General features: G+C 36.2%; 1 protein-coding gene across 26 annotated transcripts in view; it reads right to left on the bottom strand.

Moving 5' to 3' along the window:
- PER2 (period circadian regulator 2) overlaps positions 1-20,746 on the bottom strand; it is a 39,776-nt gene that overhangs the window by 7,831 nt on the left and 11,199 nt on the right. For 15 of the 26 annotated variants that reach the window (XR_014933101.1, XM_085512484.1, XM_085512490.1 and 12 more), the window contains 18 exon segments: positions 18,944-19,045; positions 17,294-17,762; positions 16,766-16,834; positions 13,540-13,694; positions 12,916-13,037; positions 11,339-11,540; positions 9,796-9,847; positions 8,415-8,557; positions 8,016-8,094; positions 6,500-6,606; positions 5,887-6,040; positions 5,375-5,483; positions 4,876-5,007; positions 3,821-3,914; positions 3,042-3,198; positions 2,842-2,960; positions 1,881-2,054; positions 1,369-1,629 (listed from right to left, as the gene is read on the bottom strand). Coding sequence is in view for 25 of the 26 variants with exons in the window: in XM_085512484.1 (XP_085368610.1) it covers positions 1,369-1,629; positions 1,881-2,054; positions 2,842-2,960; positions 3,042-3,198; positions 3,821-3,914; positions 4,876-5,007; positions 5,375-5,483; positions 5,887-6,040; positions 6,500-6,606; positions 8,016-8,094; positions 8,415-8,557; positions 9,796-9,847; positions 11,339-11,540; positions 12,916-13,037; positions 13,540-13,694; positions 16,766-16,834; positions 17,294-17,550 (2,386 nt within the window). In the remaining variant the exon portion in view is untranslated. 26 annotated transcript variants of the gene reach the window in all.

Genomic DNA, 20,746 nt, shown 5'->3' on the forward strand with positions numbered 1-20,746 from the left:
CTACTGGCAATGTGATGGATCCCCTACACTCTGGCACTCCTAGAAGTTGCTCAAAACAGTGGTTCTGGACTTTAGTCTGTCCACTCAAATGGAAGGATGGGGAAAGAGATCAGATTCACTTTTACCTCTAGCAAAATAGCTGAGCAGAGTAGGCAAGGTAAACCATGCTGACATGACTTAGGGGAAGAAAAATAAACAATAAAAAAAAGAAGTGGATAGATAAAGGCTCAGTGTGTCACCCAGTCAGTACAATGGTACAAAATAGTGGCTTCCAGAGGAGCTGCTCTAACCACTACAGCAATTACAATGAAAGCAGTAGAAGACACAACTGAAAGCACTTCTGGAGAGTTAGGGCCGTACAGGTCTGTAAATGAAAAGGTAAAGAAATAAAAGCAGCAAAGAAGAGAAAGTACACAAAAGAATTTTCTTTTGGAAGTGGAAAGAGCATTGAAACTTCATAAATTCTGCAAGAAAAGCATGTAACCTTAGTTTAGAAGTGAGCACCAACCAGCTCTTCTTTAGGTGAAGGCTATCAGTTCATCTCATTTACAGACATGAATAAATCCATCCGTCATCTTTCATATTTAAGTACTTAAATATTTCAAAGCTGTCCCAACTTTGAGTTTGCGTAAGGCTTATTTAGTCTGGAAAGTTTATCAAGGATAGAGAACACAGAGCACTTTAGTGTTCCAGAACATGTTTCCTAAACCAAGGACCTGCATATCTCTAAATATATCAAAAATGAAAGATAAAAGAATTGGCAAGAAAATGCTTCTCAGTATCTGAATTTTCTTCCAAACAGAACCAAAATGGAAACAAAGTCAGGTCAGTACCAAGAACATCTGAAACGTCAACTTGAGTTCCTATCCCTAACAAAACAAAACAACTCACTGCTACAGATAGCCTAATTTGCTTCCATCCCCCACTGACATTAACTTAATGGCAACCAAATAATCAGATTGTTTCACCAACAAGATAATAGTGAAATGGTAGTAACTGGCTGTAAATGAAAGAAGCTGGAAAAAAGCACTGAAAGATGGAAAGGCAGAAGGAACAGAAAAGCAAGAGAATACAAGAACATACAGGAGAGAAAACATTCTAAAGTGGTATTTGTGTCTTGAAAGTAGATGCATAACAATAATACTATTATGAACCAGTAACTAGAACATTAGTAGCTATTGAAACATGATTATATTTAAAGTATATTCCACTTAATCTTCAAGGCAAGGCTGTCACCAGAACTCTTCTATGGACTTAAACATAGCATGTGACTGTCACTGTTCACAGTGGCTCCCCAACACTGTTAAAAATGCACGTGTTCTCTCAACAGGATTCACTTCATATACAAAGACAAAACTATTGCCATACCACGTTCACCAGGCCTTCCTTTAGGTTTATCTTGTAAGTAGTAATTGCAGTGGGACTGGAAAATATTGAACCTCTTTATTTCTTTGAACTTATTCAAAAAGCTTTGCTCTTCTTTTTGTGTATGCACTGCAAGGACTTCCTTTGTAAGTCCCAGTTTTTTAAATGACTCCTTTTCCTGATTTACATGCGTAGAGCTGGATGGAGGGGCAGGAAGTTGATTATCTAAGACTTCTGCTCCACTTGGACCATCTTCTATCATTTCTACAAAAACAGAAGGGATAAAAATCGTCAAGAGAAGTGTACATATGCAATTTAAGCTGCTACAAACTTTGGTAACTTCTCTCTAAAAGGTTAATACAATAAATTTTGTCCTTATTTATTCAAATTTTCCCATGAGAACTCTTCAGCTATAAACAAGGCAAATTAACCAAGTAGGTACCAGGTGTTCTCATTTTTGAGGTTATACTTGCTGAAAATCAATATTTTGGCAAGGACATGAGCAGAAATCATACCTAATTCAGGCTGTGGTTTTTTGTCTCCAACATGAACAATGGTACTACTGTAGCTGCACTGACTTGTGAGTGATACAACACTTTCAGGTTTGCCAGGTAAGGCCAAAGAAGTTAAGTGAGCACCAACTACTGGGGGACCACTTGATTTACCAGATGCCTTCAACACAGTAGAGTCTACTCAAAAAACAAAACAAAACAAACAAAAAAACCACAGAAAAATAAAGGAAATTACATATGTAAATAAGCAATATGTTGCTAAGGTGCAGAACAGCAAAGCCTTACTTGTGCTTAGCAAGATAAAAAATGAACATTTCAATTGGTTTCACACATTTTACCAAGAGTGTTTGAGGAACAGAATGACTTCTATGCAAACAAATCCAATCCTCTACTCTCAAATACAGTCAAGACAAGTTTTTCCAGTGAAGGACTTCTTCATCTTTCCTGGGCGTTACTCTTCTTTGATGGTACAACTTTGGAAGCTTCTAGTCTTTACCAGCCTAAGATGAAGTCCCTCCCAGCTCCCATCTTGTTTTATGTAAGTCACTCACATAGCTGGTTATTAGCTGTCAGATGTTAAGTTTTGCTCTAAACATCTACCTATTTAAGATCTTTCATTTGAAAGCTGTACACAATAATCCAGTAGAGGTCATACCAATGCCTTGTAAAACATCCTCAAAACATTCCTGCTTCAGTATAAACACTCAGCAAAACACTCAGTGCAAGACTTGAAGTTAGCCTTCTCCTGACTAGCATATGCTGGTTAGCTGGTCATTCACAGTTATCTGTGCATCAAGAAGCTAGCAAATCCCCCTTCTATAGCCTATCAATTAGAACCACAGACTACAGATGACAGCAGAAACTGCATGCCTAAGCTACACTGGTCATTATTCTGACAAAAAGTAACAGCCAACTGGCTGCTGGCAAAATCAACAAATAAATAAATAAACTAATGTAAAAATACCTCCTAAGGGTTGTATAGCATTAACAGATGCTTTTTGCTCATGAACACCAGAATTCACACTTGACGAAGGTTCACATTTTCTTTTTGCTGTACCAGGCACATTACAACTCTCCAAGTATCTAAAAAAAGGAATTTAACAATATCAGATGTGTAAGTCTGAAGTCTAGAGCTCAAAGGTAATTTACACACTGTTTGCTTACCTGATGACACTATCCAAGCAGCTAATCTGTTGATAAGAATATACAGGTTGTTCTTTCCATGCCAGCTCTTCAGTAGCCACATTTTTAGGAGCAGCTGTAGCTGTTGTATCCTTTCCTACCACATCTTTCACCTGACCACCAGGACCATTTTGTTTTTCTGTGAAGAGATTATTTTGCAATTACAGCATTAATTCTTTGAACTTCCCCTACAAGTTTCAGTAAAACAGCAGAAGTTTCCTTTTGTGCATATTTCTTAACAGAGTAGAAGTTTCCTAACAGTGTAGAGCAAGTAAGAAGTTTGTGTCTTCATGTATAAATGTTGCGTAAATAGCCCTCTGTTCTTAGGGATTCTTTAGGAAAAAGGTTCAGTTTAGTGTATGAAAGTTATAAAATAAGCTTTTACTCATGACTACAAAATTTAAATTGCACCGAGAAGGTTTTCATTTATTGACTTAAAATTTCCTGAAGTTTTGTGAAAACAGGAATAACAACATTCTCCGTCTAACGGGAAAATAGGGTATTTGACTTATGAGCCACAACTAAGGTACTTCAAAGCAACAGCTCTAGGACATCTTCACTGCATGTTACATCATTACCAATTCAGACAGTTGGGTCACATGTTTTCCTGAACACAGCAGAGGGATTAAGGACAATATAAAGAATAACAGCACTTATTTGTTAAAATTGATTAGAATGAAACTGAAAAATCCATTACTTGTGTTACATCATGCAGCACTGCAATAAAGTGGTACTTAGTTAACTCACTAGTAGCACCTTACCTGCAGAAGGCTCTCTCTTATGTTCCAGTTTTCCTTTATTCTCAGTGAAAATATGCTGTCCTTTAGTTTTGACCTTACGGGCATCTTGACTTATCTGGAAGGAGGCCATTAAAAACACTTATGAAATTCTCACATAAGAAATTATGTACAGTTCTTCCTAATTTTCTACATAGCTCAAAAGTAATTTATCTGCAAAACAAAAATTTCAGAAGCTTAGTTTGCTTAAGGCAATAGTGTTTAAGGACTGAAAGGCAGCAAGTGACCATGTTGGCAAGCACAGCAGTTTGCTACGCCTGATCACAAAAGCATAAATCAAGTTCAGAAGGTTTTGCCTGAGTGATGTAAACTAAGGAAAAACTGAGCATTAAGAAACCAATTGCAATTCAGGAAGGCTGAACAGGAATGCCAAAATGACTTCAGATCTTAGAAAATGGTACAGTTCCTTTGACTGCAGCCATGCTCAGTACACTACTGCCCAATTCACATCACCTCTATGGCATAGTTCTGATAAGCAGAAGCACAAACTTAGCTCTGCTGGTTTTGTTTGTTTGTTTAGTTTTTAATGCCATTAGTTTGAAGAAAAATTCTCACTACCAACTGGATACAACAATGCCCTTTAAAGGTAAGTTTTAAGCAAAAAACTTTCACTCTGTATTATACAGTGCATTTTCTGCAGCATAAAAAGGTCACAGGTTATCATTTTTGTATGCAGTTATTACTGCATTTTATTACAGAAAGCAGGAGGTACAGACTTTCCCCTCAGAAGAAACTGCTTTCAGACATCCATTTTTTTTTGCCCAGAAGCAAGCATATAATGGGCATCAGAATGTGCTAAGTGTCTACTTGCAAACCTGCAATTGTGCTTCAGTACCCCTAGACTTCACCTACACTGTAAATATTTATTCCTCCTGACAGAAAGCTTTTTTCCACATTAAACAAATGACAACACTTTCCTTATACTTCTTCCCATCCCAAATTAGAAAGAATTATGCTATAAGTTAAAACTTACTCAGATTTGTATCTCATACTTGAATTTATAAAAATAGAAAACTTACTGTTTTATCCTTTTGTGTGTCATCATTATTATTTCCTGTGCTGTCACTGGAGGATGCCACACTCATTAAGTGCTCATGTGAGCCATTGCTACCTAGGCTTCCATAGCCACTGGATCCACTGTTGTGTACAGGCTGTTAAAAACAACAAAATATACAGTCTCTGCATGCCAGCCTTCAACAAAAACTGAATTGTTACTAATAGTTCCACATGAAGTAAAAGAGGTTTTTTTTGTGCAGTTTTGTGTTTGTTTGTTTAGATTTTTTTAAGTTGTCTGTATGAAGATGCCATAGCTGTACTAAATCCTTAAATACCAACCGGAGCTTTAACACACTTAAGTGAGTCATTCTTGGCAGTTGAACACAAATAGTTTCCAGGACTGTAGCCAGAAATCCCAATACAGTGGAACAGTGGAAGATAGTTAAACAAAACATCACATTAAGATAAACACCCTTTCTTCAGTGGGAATTTAAAATGGTGGCACAAAAGCACATGCTTTACCTGTAGTAATAGCCGATATATTTGCTCTGTGATCTCCTGAACACTGGGGTGAAGGATTCTGTCCTCCGTATAGTTGGGAGCAGCAAAAACATCTTCATTTAAGGGACCCCTGCATAAACCAAACATATTCCATTCCATTACAAGTGCAAGTACTTAAGTTGTAGAGAGACTGCATCCTCAATTTGCCGTCTATATATAGCAAACAGGATCTGATCATTATTCTATTAGATCTAAGGCCACTGAATCTGACTAAATGCACATCCTCACTCACTTTGAGCATAGCTTCTCTTCTAAAGCAACTCTCGACAGTACTAAACTGTTTCATATTTTGTCAAACTTCCTTTATTTAAAGCAACTACTACATCATTAACCCAAATATGAGGAGGAAACAACTCACATTGAGGGGAAATTTTTTCCCTCTCTAAAACCTCTAAGGATTTTGTTGTTTTTTTTTTTTTAAAGAAACACTAAATAAGTTGGAGGGGAAAAAAATATCATGACTATTGACTTACGTCCTAACTTTGTGTCTTCCAATGATAAATGAAACCTTTCGACTCCAAGGATTGATGAAACTGGACCAGCTAGTGTCCATGGTTATATAATCTCCATTCCTAGTGCAAAACCTGATGGGTGAATAGTCAAAAGGCTGTCCTCCATATTGAAGTACTGTTAAGAATGATTCAAAAAACATCAGTTTAATATTTGCACTTCTAATTAACAATTCAGAATTTAAGATGATTGAAGAGACAACTTCACATTGCCATAGTTAGATGCTGCAAGAATGGCTCACTGTTTTCTCATGGACTGTTCATGAAGTGAGGAAGACTATACTATAAAGCATGAAATCTTTTATCATTGCACTCTCCGGACAATTTTCTTTATGTATGAAATATACACATACAAATTTGCTTACAGCAGACATGCTTCACCTCAAAAGTGACCATATGAAAATAGTCAATTTCCTCATTTTGCATTAAGAATCAAGTTGTAGAGTACAGAAATTCTTCAACATCTAATTACTTGAAGGTAAAAACGTAATCTCCAATTTGCTTAGGCCTTTTCAGATGTCACTTTTAACATTCAGGATAAAAAAGGTATTTCTTCCACAGCAAACAGACTACATACTTTTTTTGTGAATTGCTAGCATTAAAGGTCTGTCATTTGGGTGAAGATGCACCAAAACCGGTGTTCCTATTAAGTCCTGAGGTAGGTATCCCAACAGAGGTACAGCTCTGGGGAAAGAAAAACAAAGAAAAACACTTATTTAGATAAATCAAGCGAAACAAACGCTTACTTAACCTTTAAATTTTTTCCATTTAAGTTTTATTTACTCTTTTTCCTCTATTTTTAAGTATAACTTTTGGGAAACAGTAGTGCCAGCTTAGTAGTAACACGCTTTGAACAGGGTTGTTTTATTGGTCTGTTTTGTTTGTTTGTTTTTTATTTTTATTTTGCTTCTAACATTATAAAACAGTGCTCAGACCAAAGTCAAGGAGTCTGCTACAGTAGTTCTGTCTTTTCTGTGCTGCCTAGCTCTACAGGCAGAGTACTTACCCTAATTTTAAAAGAGCATTAATAAAATTTAATCTTATAAAACTCTCATGAAAATAAATAGTACCCCCAGTCTATGGGCTGCTTGCCAAGGCTAAGGATCACACAGGATTACTGTAGCTGAACCAAGCAGGGCAGCTGACTAGGGTACAAGAAAACTTTTTCACATGCAGGTTATGAGTTTAACTCTGCAAGGAAACAAGCTAATTAATTGGAATAAATGACTAAAATTAATGTTCTTGCATTCCTGCACAGTAACTTCTTCTGATGACAAGATGAAATCACTTATTGAATTTATTGAGCTTTCAGGAACGAGGAATCAATCCACATTCTGAGATGCTTTTATGGTAGCCAACTCAGTTCTCACTAAGAAAAGAAAATAGAATGAAACCCCACACTGTCGCAAAGGAAGTCCCATGTAAAACAAGGGAAAGAAAAAGCCAAAGGAAGGGAAAAGAAAGCCTGTGTTTTCAACTTAGGAACAAGCAAATTTGCCCTTACATTCTTATAAGATGCGATATTTTAAAGCACATCCCTTTCCTTAAAAGCTTTAGAATACTGACAACACTTCAGCCTCCTATGCCTTCAACTCTTTTTCAAAGTAGTATCTTCCATTCTTCATAGACTTCCAATTTCTGTCATCCGCACCCTCCAAAAGGTACTAGACAAAACTGTCCAGAAAACTAAAGGAAAGTTTGCTTTATATCTCAGTTCCTGAGCCTCTGTGAACGACTAATTCACATGCATCACATCTGGCTATATTGACAGTTTCACATGAACTATCATCAGCTTCCATGACTGTCAAAAGCAACACAAAAGCATTTTCAACCAGTAGAACCTGAGTAGTTTAATCGTGAACATAGAATTATCATTACATCATTTTGAACGAACAAAAACAACGAAGAAAAACATCAAGCATTCTATAAATAAATTAAATAAATAGAAGGCTCATTCAGGTAGTGCTTGCTGACACAGGAATTTCCCTGTCCTTGTATCCCATTCTTTGAATTTACTTCCCAGGAAAAAAACAGTTCCACTTCAAGGCCACCGTGTGAAGTGCTTTCTTTATTTCTTTACTTAACTAACTTACCTCTCATCTACATCCTGGAACAAACAGGTTGGTGTGTGTGTTGTTGTAAAAATTCTTTTGTCAGGAGGAATTCTGGGTGCTGAAAGAAAAATAAAAGCAGATTAACGAATATATTGTGCATACACACATTACTTAAAACTGTATGTTTCAATCAAATGCTGAGTAAAATCAAAAAGTCTGCTTAAGAGCACATAGGAAAGCAAGTTATCTCACAGCCTCCAAGCAAGGGAACAGAACCAATTATCGTGTACTTTTATGAGATCACTGATGGTATTCAAACACAAATTTCTTGGGCTGAAATTCTCTTGTGCTAAACTGCATAGAAGTTCCTGTAGCAAAATACTAAACGGTTCTAGATTTCACAAAACAAAACAACTGTCTGACCATTGAAATGATTACCTTCATAACCAGAATGCACTTTTTCTGCAAGCAGCACACAACAAAGTTGGTCCTCTGCTACTTCTGGATCTTGTACTTTGATAAGGTAAGGAGTCATCCGAAATGGGTGATAGCAAATCTCATTTTCACGCTCCTTCCCTGCACTAATAATTAAACAGAGATTATTATTTACACAGACTCATCTCACACTGAACAAAATTTTATCTACAGTAATATCCTTAGTTACAAAAGAACCTTATAATAGATCCTGAAGCAGCACCCAAGAATTTTGCTTCCTGAATCTTCAGTAGAACAGAACCTAACTCAAATGACACTCTGTGCATATTGACTGCAATAAAGCATACATTGTCATCTTTACTGCTTAAAATAAGACCCATAGGTGCTTTAAATGGAAACTGCATGGAAATAGGAAAGTCTACTTCTTATGATAGATTTTATTGATCCAATAATCTCAATCTGATATTAATCATCACTTTAACCTTCAGAGAGATTAATATAGTTTTATTTTATGAAGATTTGTAACCCTTCATTTAATAAATACATTATTTTACTTAGTATTTATCCTGATTTTAAAAAGAACAAAGTCTCAGAAGTTTTGCCTATAATAGAAGTTTCTGACTTAAAAAGAAACCAAAAAATAAGAACAAAAACAATACCCAGTGATAAAATAAGTAAGTAAGTATATACACATACATATGTATACACATACATGTTAGTAACAGAGGTTATAGCAGTATGGATTTATAAAGTAAAAGCTGCTGGTATCAGTGTTATTTGGAAGCAAAGGCATCTACAAAAACACCCACTCCAACTATTTGGAGTTTGTTTAAAATATACTAATACCTTAATTATCAGGTATTTATTTAATCCAGAAGTAATTAAGTAATTAGTAGCATTTCTGGAAAATGTGAGACCTGAGAGGCAACAGATAGCAAAAAGAAAACCAAAAGAACTGTAGCATCTATTGACTACAAGAAAGAAAGTTACCCTCATCTATCTTTACTGGGCATTTGAGATAAATATAATTCGCCATTACTCTTACAGAATGAAAGAATCTGTAGCAGGTGCTGAGCACAACAGTTCAACTAACATGAAATGAAGGCTTTCTCCACAGCTGTGAAAGATACCGTATCAGCACTATTTAGGGTACAAAGGTCAATATTCACACTGATTAACTTCTAAGGTGTAACTTCCTGAAACCACTTAGCAGTAGCTTCAGCTTCTGCATAGCTTCAGCAACAGCTAGATGACAAGCATGTGCTTGGCCTTACGTTCACATTATGGAATAATAAGAAACTTTAAACTATGTGATTCTCATAAAGGTCAGATACTTTGTAATGCATGGTTTCATAACACTGAGTCTGTTACAACTTTGTCTTACCTGATGCGACAGAAAAAAGATTTCTCTTCCATGCAATCCTGGGTGGAAGACTCTAGAATTATTAAACATTTTATAAAAAGTTACAAATTACTACAACATTATGATGTTTAATGCAATAACTATAAAACAGATGTAGCCTGTATCCCTCCAAATGTTTTAGGTTCCCAAAAGTCTTTGATTTTATGCTTTTCTGAGACTGGCATGTGAATCACAGCTGCTTGTTTAGTAAACCTTATGGCACAAACATATCTAAACAGTTCTTTGGTCTGAACTGTTCACTTATCAACTTTTTCACTAACTTACAGCATTGACCAAAAAAGTGAGTTTCCATGACCACCCCCAGGCTGGACTTCTTTCCTAGAAAGGACAGTCAGAGCATCAAATACATTTGCCAACCTCCACCTGCCCAGCAAACACAGGCATCTCTCACAGCTTTCCTCCCTTCTCCTTTGAAGTCTCCTTCCCTCCTTTTGAAAAAGTGGCCACAGACTGATTTGCAAGGCACACCCCAGTCTTTCAAAGACCTCACTGTGCAATATTTCCATTAATAAAATAAGATGCGGATGTTGGTACATAAGGTACATAGTTCTATTTAAACAGCATTTCTGATACACGAAACTATACATGAACATTAAAAAAACTACAGAAAGAAAAAAAAAATCAGTAAGTTATGTAGGTGAGGAACATGAACAATCAGGATCAAATGGGTAAAACTGAACCTTTTTTGGGCCACCGGTTGGGCCAGAGACTTCAAAAGGTCCTTTCTGATCTATTTAGTGTACAAATTACTTTGTTCTTAATTGTTTCCTCAAATTTAATACGGTTTGCATTCTGACTTAACTTTGTAGACTTAGTCTACAGGGATTGGAATTTCAAACATTTAGAGCAGAACCTGAAATACAAGTGTTTGCTTAAAATAGTTGGCAGCTATCTTTCAGTTCCTAACAGCTGTCACTGCACAAGTAAAACAACCCTCTTACAAATACTAAGTGACTTAAGAGATCTAACCCTTCAATATTAACATGTCTGACATCATTTTCCTATGGCTAAAAGAACAGATACACAAATTATATTTGCTAAGTGCTTAATGATATTAGCTGCAATACATCTTTCTATATAGTAATTAAGGTGGCCAGTATACAAATCATAACCATTTTAGAAATAAGAAGGCAGAATATTATCTTTGTTTTATCTAAATAAATAAATAAATACAATTAAAAAACCCCAAACCTCTGGTCATTTGATTGCAAGAAAATTGTGGAAGACAAATCCACTTTCAGCATGAATGCCCATTTTAATTCCAATCATCAGTTGGATGAGAGCAGCCCAGGAACCAATGAATAATAGCTATCAGAAGACTTTTAGGTAACAAACAGGCTTTTCTGATATATAAAGGCATGTTATACATGCTGTATTGTTCAGAGAAGTTCTAGTAATGCATGTGTGCTATACCCTCATGAAGTGATAGGAAAGGATAAAAGGATATTTCAAAAAAAGAGCATGACTGAAGAACAGAGAAATATCTGCTCTTGGGACCACTCACCAGCTCTGCTGCAAATATTCCAAGATGGCAGTCTGTATGGGGTGGTAGAAGTATAGAAAACACTGACATCCTGTGGTGCCAATAACTCCACAAATTTGGCATTTTTAAAGTAACTCCTCTTGCAGCGCAGAATAGAAGCAGCTTGATCAGAGATGTAGACAATTTTCCCAGTAATTAAAGAAACAGCAACAGCAAACATATCCTAAGAAGAAAAACCTCAATATTAGGCAGTTTAAAATACATTCTTCGATGTATTTATTGTTTAAACAATAAGATAAAACAAGACACCAAGATAAAAGTATTAAGTTTGAAATAAAAAGGAAATAGAAAAGACAGTTAAACCACATCTATTTATGGAACAGCTTAAAACTACGTGAATTGCTTTCACAATAATATGTGCGTTACAGCCATATTTGACATTTATGAGACACAGCTGCTTTGTGAAGAGTTGTTTATGTTAGTTTGTTCATCCACTACATAATGAAAAAAGTGCTCTAAACCAATTGGTAAAAATAACGAGTAGACAGGTGGGGAAAAAGCCCCAAACATATACAAACTTCACTTGTATTATTTCTTGTTGTATTTGTGCTCAACACAGAAGAGTTCTCTGCGTCATAAACTTTAGTGCCCTATCCACTGTTACCACACACAAGCCTAAGAACTGTCGTCAGAACACTGTATTTATAAACTTGTGCTTTGGATCAATTGATACCTTGTTCAAGTTGCACTCTAGAGTACTCTATTTGTTTCACATTCTGGGCAACTTTGTTATTCATAGGTTCAACAGAAAAATAAGACCTCAAACTAGGGAACATCCTCTACCTACCCATTATTTTATTAATTTTGGGACTACGTAAGATTCAGAAGGAGGCTTTGGGAAAAAGATAGTGGAAAGCACTCTAAGTTTGGGTGTACTTATTGTTGACTTCCCATTTCTAGTGTTCTAGGATTATTATGGGAAAATAAAATAATCATTCTGACCATTTCTAAAAACCTACATTGATCACCATAGCTGCTCTTATCTAAAGGAGAAGACAGTACCACTGGATCACAGAGTAAGCTTGTGCCAGCTGCAGAGACCACAGATACCACAGCAGAGGACTCAGCATCACACAAATTCAAAGAGTTTGGTCACTTTTTAGTCACATAAACACAAATAACAGTTAAAGCATCTCAGATCCTACACAACTGGCAGCTCAAATGATTCACTATGTCTCTATACTAAGCTTTGTAATGAGATATACTCTAAGTGCATCCCTTAAGCATCCTAAGAAAACTAATTATTTTACACATTTCACAGTGCATTACATCACATGGATATTCAGATATATCACACCATTGCCCCTAAACATGAGGCACAATTCATATGACCAAGTGTTGAAGCTATTTATTTCCCTCTTAACTCACAGAGGAAAAAAAAAAAGTTTCTCCTTCACACTCACTGGAAGGCAACAGCCAGCTTCAGATTATTTGGCCTAGTCATCAGCTTCTACCTTATGTAAAGGAGGCATGCTTGAGAATTCCTCCTCCAAAAAACGTTTTACATACACACTGTGTAATTGTCTCAGCATACTCACTGCATTTTTCATGATGTATTCTGAGGTTATAGTCTCAACTTCTTCCACTGTATAAGATGACACATTGAGTCCAGAAGGCTGGGATTCATTAATCATCAACAATTGGTAATATTCCTCATTGGCTACATTAAGAACATTAAACAATTTATATTCAGAAGTAAAAATCACATTAGCATGTAGACAGCCTGGAATAAATTGATTTTTTCTAGCACAAACACAGAATGGGCAGTTGGAAAGTCCAGGTACTCTTCCAAATGAGTTCTTCCACAGTGGAATTTCCTCATCAGTAATCCATGCACTTTTATCCATTTTGGCATATTCATATACACATCGTATTATATTTTGGTTTTGTTTGACAGTTTCAGAAATTTGAAGATAAATCACAACTTTGCAAACAAATTTACAACAAATACCAGTAAAATGCCAAGCATCTGGCAAAGCTGCTTTAACTCCCAAGCAAACCTGTGTTAAAGGTCAATAAATGAGAAGACCATGCAAATTCTTGCTTACTGAGGTTCTGAAACATAATAAGCCTTGCTTTATAGAGACAATCATTTAAATTCCTATTTAAATATTTAATTTTACCCAGATCAGTTTTATTTAAGCAGTATCATACTTGATTACCTTTAACTTGTTTAATGCTTTTAAGGGCATATTTCAATGTTGTTAGGACACTAGATTTGCCTTTAATTCTCTTTTCAGCAGGAAGGTGAGCTTTCAGCTCTTGTAATGTCTTCAACAATTCCTTTTGTGTTTTGGCTTTAGTAGACTGCTCACTGCTGTAAGATTAAAGACAAATAATAAAAAGTTACTTGGATGCTCGGAGTAATGCATCATCCTCACAGAAACTCAATACACTGACAATCATCACACACTCAAATTTGCACACGTTAAACTTTTCTATTACTTAGCATCAACATTCAAAACTTATAGTAATTCTTAAATTAGATACAATGGCCTCAAATGGAAAATTTACCACAACCAGAAATCTTATTGTAAAATATAGACTGCCTGTATGTGAAACAGTCTATCTATATACATATATACACCCAAGCACCAGTGAACTTTTTTTTGCACCAGTCTCCCTTCCCCTTTTTATATGTATATATTTTTTGTGGTATATCCCTTAGTTCCTTTAAAATTCAAACTCTCAGAAATGTTCATGGACTTCAAAGTAGAGAAGCAGGAGGTCCACTCAAGTCTTCACCTCCTGTTCGAGCAGGTTCTCATAGGAAAGGTCCCTGAAAAGGGAATGGCAGTGGGAGAGCATCAAGTTAACAAAACAAATGGAGAAATGCTTGGAACAATGTATTCCAGTTAAGCATGGCAATACATTAAGTAACATAAGGAAGGCTTTGTAAATATGAAGGGTGAAGAATCAGAGGAGGCAGCTGGAGACAGATATTAACATTTCTCAGGAGCATGCTCAAAAGTGTTGTCTCAATGCAGAAGGTCAAGCTACAGCAATAATCAGTGCTAACGCTAGAAAATTGCCTTCCTTTGCAATCCCTGTTATCATTATTTAAGAGTGATGATAAAAATCAAAAAGGAAAAGAAGGGAAGAGAAGGGATGGAGAGGATGACAAAGATGGGTGACAAGTGGGCAGGAAACAGTTTAAAAAAAAATCACCTCATCTTTGTCATTGAAAGAAATTTTAAAAATTAATTAATCGCAACAATTTAGAGGATTTCAGACCTTTTCTTAAGTCTCCCCAAAAATCAGTCTGTTCTTATGAAAAGGAAGGTCTTCTACTACCAAACAACTGCCATGGCTGGCACACTCTATAGAGTTACCCTAAGGATGGCTGTAGAAACAGCTTTATTGGCAACTGCACTACCCTTACTGAAGTATTCAGTAAGTGTCCTCAACTTCCAGGAAACTTTCAAGAGGATTTCAGATTTTCCTTTTTTCCCTGAGAAATTTAAGAAGTTCTTCAGGTAGATCAACTCATCTGACAGGTTTCGGGTATACTTCACCCTCAATGCTTAAAAGGTAAAAAAAAAAAAAAGCTGCTGGCACTAGAATATATGACCATAGTACTCACTGCACCATAACACTATGATAAGCATATAGTACAGTTACTCACTGGCTATTTTATACTGAGAAATAAAGGCAAAGGATAAGAGAATATCGTACGCCCTTGGGAAACTTAATATTCACCTATACACTAAAATCACATGTACAGTATGGCTTGACAGTATTAGATTGATGCAGTCTACCAGGGCCTTTGCAATAGAAGAACAGTCTATGCTAACAGCAAGGAGGAAGAGAAAGGGAGAGAATGTGAAATAACAAAGCATACTGCTGTTTTTGTACTCTCTGGGCCTGCTTCATAGAGGTGGTCAAGAACACTTCTGCCAGAAAAACTTTTCCAAATTAGCCTCTAGCAGTAACAAAAGCAGAAGGCTGACCTCCTCGGGAAATCAGTTATGAAATTCAAAAACGTTTTTCTGAAGAGCTGCAGCATCAGTAGCCAGCCACAGGGAAGGTTTGACTAGCAGAATACAGAATCAGCAAATTCTACAAAAATAAGAACTTTCCATTTGCTTTATGCGCACAGTCCAAAAGGTACATGGTACAAACACTGAATCCAAAGCCCACTAGACTCTGAATCAAAAGCTAAACCTACAGCTTATCAGCCTATTGTAGGCATCTCTTTCAAGGCCATCTCTAGGCATGCTCAGTCAACTGAGGTCATCATTTTCCCATTCCAAAAAGACCAAAGATGATCAGAATATGCTCTGAATGCAACTGTGACTGGCAGTGGGGGAAATACTGTACCATCTGGATTACTGAGCAAAGAGTTACTAATGAAGATTGCTGCTTTTGTTTAAAGAACAAGAAAATTGAGTCAACAGGAAAGGAAAATTAAGAAATGCTTTTGGTTCACTCTGTTCTTGATGTTGAGCTAAAAAGTGAACTCCAGAACACGATTTCCACACAAAGATAAAGCAAGGAACATGATTTCCTTGTGTCCACAAGTCAGGCACTATGTTCAGCACACACCAAATGATGCAAAGGAATATTTTTCATTTTCGTCTTCAGGATCTGTAGCAGGCAGAAAACTTTCAGGTAGGTAGATACGTATGGGGATCTTAACATCAGTATGCTAAAGCTGCCCAGCTTCATCTGCCAAAGATCAGGTTTTGGTCTCCTGATCAAAGGCTGACTTAAAACAAACAAGCAACAAAAAATCTTCAATTGCAGCAGGGCACTCTGAAGTGTCTAAATTGGAGCCTTCAATGACACCAGGTTTCTCAAGGCTATCAAGATCAGAAGCAAAGTTCATACTGCATTCCTGCAGCTGATGTTAGTCTGTCTTTATAGACTTAAGGCTTGAATCCTGGTGAATGGAAAACAGGACAGGCAGAACTGTATGCCTGCTGGACACCAAAACATATCCAACTCAATGGGTGAACTCCAATTTTAAAATATTACTGGGCCGTTTCCAGGCAAGGGCTTCAGACTAAAATCTGAAGAGCAGAAAAATCCAAGAAAAGTCTCAAAAAATAAAATAAAATAAAAAATCCACACTTGAAGTGAACCACAAAAATAAAACAGAGGCTAAACTACCAAGTCAAAATAAAGGCTAAGAAACTTTGCAAGTCATCACACAACTTGTGCGGAACAGCTACAAAAATCTCTAGTTTGATCAGGTGGTTAGGAGGACATGCTGCTGATTGCAGAAAGGAAGAGAATCAAAGACAGGACATCATCTCCTATGTGTACTTCAATTTTAGCCAAAGCAACATCAACACACAAAACAACATCAACAACCACCCAACTTATTTAGTTTTCAGCATCTGTTATCACATACAAGCAAATTACTGAAAATATATGTACATTTACCTGCATCCACTGCTAGACTGATTGTGTTCAGAGTTTGCAATCATCAGACTAAATGCATTTGAGCTTGAACTAAAACAAGGAAAGGCAAAGAGATTAAGATTAGCAAACTTAAAAGTTATTTCATTTTAGTTTTACAGTTGCTTAGTTATGATTGTCTAGAACAAAAGTCAAACTTTAAGAGTCTACTTAGTACAACAAGTATGGACACTATACCTGCTACACATTTAAGAAAGTACCTCTTTCTCTGTATTTCCTCTGTGCCCTGTGCTTTTACTTCAAAGATGGAAAATAGCACAGATCCACTCTATTAAGAACAGACTGACACTTTTTACTATGCAATTACAGGAGTTGGTTTACCAAAAGAATACATACATAAAGCCAAAGAAGCAATGATGAGGAAAAAAGCAAACACATAGATTAAGTTTGCCCTATGAAGCACTGCATTTGATAAAGTAATTCAAATTAGATTCAAATGGTAGAAGCCTTCTGTGAGAAAAAAAGTGAACTTAATTCAATACTAACTACTACCTTTTGTGACAGTCTGAAGATTCCATAAGCATCGCTGAATCTTTCCCATTTTCATCAGACTCATGGCCATGAGAATCATGTCCACTGGAGTAGTTTTCATTTGTCTCATTTCCACTGAAGTCATTTCCACTGGATCCACTGCTCATCTCAATATCTTCCTGAAGAACTTCAGGAGAGTGTTCAGGTTTTGGCTGAATTTCAGAATCTTCAGCAATCATCTGGCTATGGTTACTTGCAAGTCCAGAAAACTCACTCATTTTCTGTTGCTCTTTTAAAGAGAACAATGAAGAAATGTTTTCACTGATATCAGCTTGCTGCTCAGGGTTCTGCTCCTCAGTGCTAGAGTAGAACCCCCTGACCTCGATACAGTCCACGGGACACTCATTAGAAACACTGCCAAGATCAAGTCAAGCCATATTCAGAATTTTCTGTCTGTAAAGATTCTGTCTGGAAGTACAGACCCACAAATCTGAGGAAGAAGGGAAGGAAGAACAAAAGCAAAACTATTTTCTTGTCTACCTTTGCTGACAAACTGTAATTAAAAGTTATATTTAAAGTTAATGTACTCAGCATTTCAGTAGTGAACAGTTTAAGTTAAATATAATTGCAATCCTAACAACATTTTTATTAAAGAAGTATTTACCTTCTAGTAAAAACTCAGAAAAAGAGGAAGTGGAATAAACATGAACTCTTTAGAAGTTTAAATATTCCGTTGTTTGTAGTTGTCACAATTTTTGATAGATTTACTGCCTGGATTTGGACAGTAGCTGGTAAAGAATATTTTATGTTCAATGAAACTATTTTTCTGGCTTTTAGTTTACCTTGGAAAACAGAAAGATTCAATTGATGCATCAGGTGATACCTAGCTATGTATGGACTTTAATTATTATTAACTATGCAGTCTTGCTTTTAAGATCAATTCTCTATCAGCAGAATTCTCTCTCTACCTGCTCTGTACAGAAGTCACATAGGTAAGCAGGATGAGGGAAGGAGAGAAACAAAGCATAAAACAATTTATTTATCAACAAAAAAAATATTATGATACAAAAAAGCCTGAAGATAATTTTAGCCATTGATTACTACCAATTCAGGGGATAAAAGGCCCAGCACTGTTTAGAAAGGTAAACTTAAAGCAAAACAAAAAACCCTGCTTTTAAAGCAAATTATAATACAGAGAATATAGGGAATTTAATGAATAACAGACTACCTAAAGGAGAAATGCTTTGTATAGTTCAACTTTATGTACAAAATAAAGAAGCTTAATCTGAACCACCTCTCCATCTAGTTTAACAACCGACAGATAACAATACTGCAGGTTATAAGCTAAGATTCCCTGACCATGCAATGGAACAGGAAGAAAACAAGTTGTCTTAAGAATCATGTTTGTTCCCTCCTCTTCTTCCTTTAGAATATTCAAGATTACAATTCTTGACTAATAAGCCCCTCTGGAATAACAAAGGCAATAAAAGAAGGCTGCAAGAAAGTTTTGTTGTGACCTCTGTTAGTATTAATTGCAACAATTTGCTTTTGAACATGTTTTTAATATTTTTTGTGTAGCCTTTAACAGAAAGCTTTCACTTAATAAACATTTAAAACACACCATGATTCCACTTCCCTCCCACAGAAAAAGCATTGAAACTATTTTCTTACCCTTTTAATTGCTGTTTTTCCAGACATTCTACATTTATTTCAAATTTTTCAGAAGAAAAAACTGCACTTCTCCTCCTTTGGCCACAGAAATATGCAAGATATCTGTTTTCATTTGAAAGATGAAGTACAATTTAGGGACATATATTTAAGCTTTCAGCAATGGTGATGTATTTTCTCTTTCTATATGTTTCTATAAAAAGTGAATAAAAAACATTTTTTCCCCAAAAAGATTACTTAGCTTTTTCTCATCTAATCTCAGGTCTGCTCAGTCAGACTGCATGGACATCCTGTTACGGTGCTGCACTGAATAGCAGCATACAGGCAACAAGTTACACTTCAGTAGCTCTAACAGCTGTTTTCTGGACTAAGAAAACAACTTTAGCCTTATAAATTACAGAACTGAAACATGCAAGAAAAGAGTATTGACTCTTAGATGAATTGTTTCACACAGAGAAACTTAAGAAGAGTTAAAGGATATTGCTGTCTTACAGTTACAAGTGTACCTGCTAGTAACTTGTGTCACTTGTGGAGCGGGATATGAATAGGCTGCTGCATCTAGCTAGACCTCACTCTCAGACAGTGGAAAATCTTAAGGGGAACATCTGCATGCATACACAGGCAGCAAGCAAACACTTCAGGAATACAGAGGGTCACCCAGCCCAGAGAGATTAATTAATGTTGAAACTAATCTCAAAGGGCCATAATAAATTGCACACATCCATTCCAATTAAAGGCTTGAATAAATATCCAGTAAATAACCAAACCAAAATGAAAAGGGAAGAGCAAGCATGCTTTCCTAGTCTGAAATCCTCCCCAGATAGGCCAGCTTGAAGAAGTTAACTGCATATCACATCCAGTACAGTAACCATGTACAGACTGACATTGGGAAATAAAGGAAGAGCCCTGATAGGTCTGATCTTGAGATAGATTAGCGCTGTTCATTTTCTTAACTTTCTGCTACATCTCTCTAAATTTCTGAAGCAAGGTTACGTTTGGATTCTGAGAATAAAAACTCAGTCTTAAATTGGCACCAGTTAGATTTGATTTTAAGGTAATTGGCTCACAAAAGCTCTTCTCTTCTAGAGCAGAAAAAGCACCCTATGGTCAGTCTGCTGGAAACTAGCAGTCTGAATGAAGAAGGCAACGCATTTTCACTGAGCAGAAAGGTTATGGTGGATGTGCAGAAAATGTCTTCCAGCTACTTATTAGCCAGAGAAGCTCTTATCACACACACTAACATAATGGAAAGAGTCTGAATTTCAGTGGTCCCAGAAGAACATGCAAACTATTATGGGTAAATCTTGAAGAAGCAACAATTCAACAAAAGAACTAGGATCAGGACTATAGAACAGAAAGAAAGAAAGCTTCTTCTGAAACCACGACACAAACTAAACCTTATTTCAGCAAAGACCTGGTCATGTTTGAAGAATAATTTATTCCAGATTGGTTTTCCCCCAAAAAAAGTTAAGGCTAGTGCAGACATTTAAGGATAAGATGAATTAATTCAAGAACTGAGTAAGAGGAGAGCATCCAAAGACTGACAGTTTGCTTGAGACTAAATTTGCAATTAATATGAACTTATCAATATTAAAAAAATGAGGCAAGAAGCACACCACAGTTTATGAATATATTTAGGCATTAGTGCTCAGGGACTGTAACTGTATTAGCATCAATAGGCAGCATTCCTCATGGTGAGGATTTTAGCTTACTGGAGGTATAATCAATGTTTTCTGCATATCTTCTGTAGGATTACCTTATAAAATGATAATGTTTTCTCATCTGTATGATAAATAACTATCAGAG

Source organism: Coturnix japonica, chromosome 12 (genome assembly GCF_054131305.1).
Source record: "Coturnix japonica strain WE chromosome 12, WE-NBRP24, whole genome shotgun sequence".
Classification (NCBI taxonomy): Eukaryota; Metazoa; Chordata; class Aves; order Galliformes; family Phasianidae; genus Coturnix; species Coturnix japonica.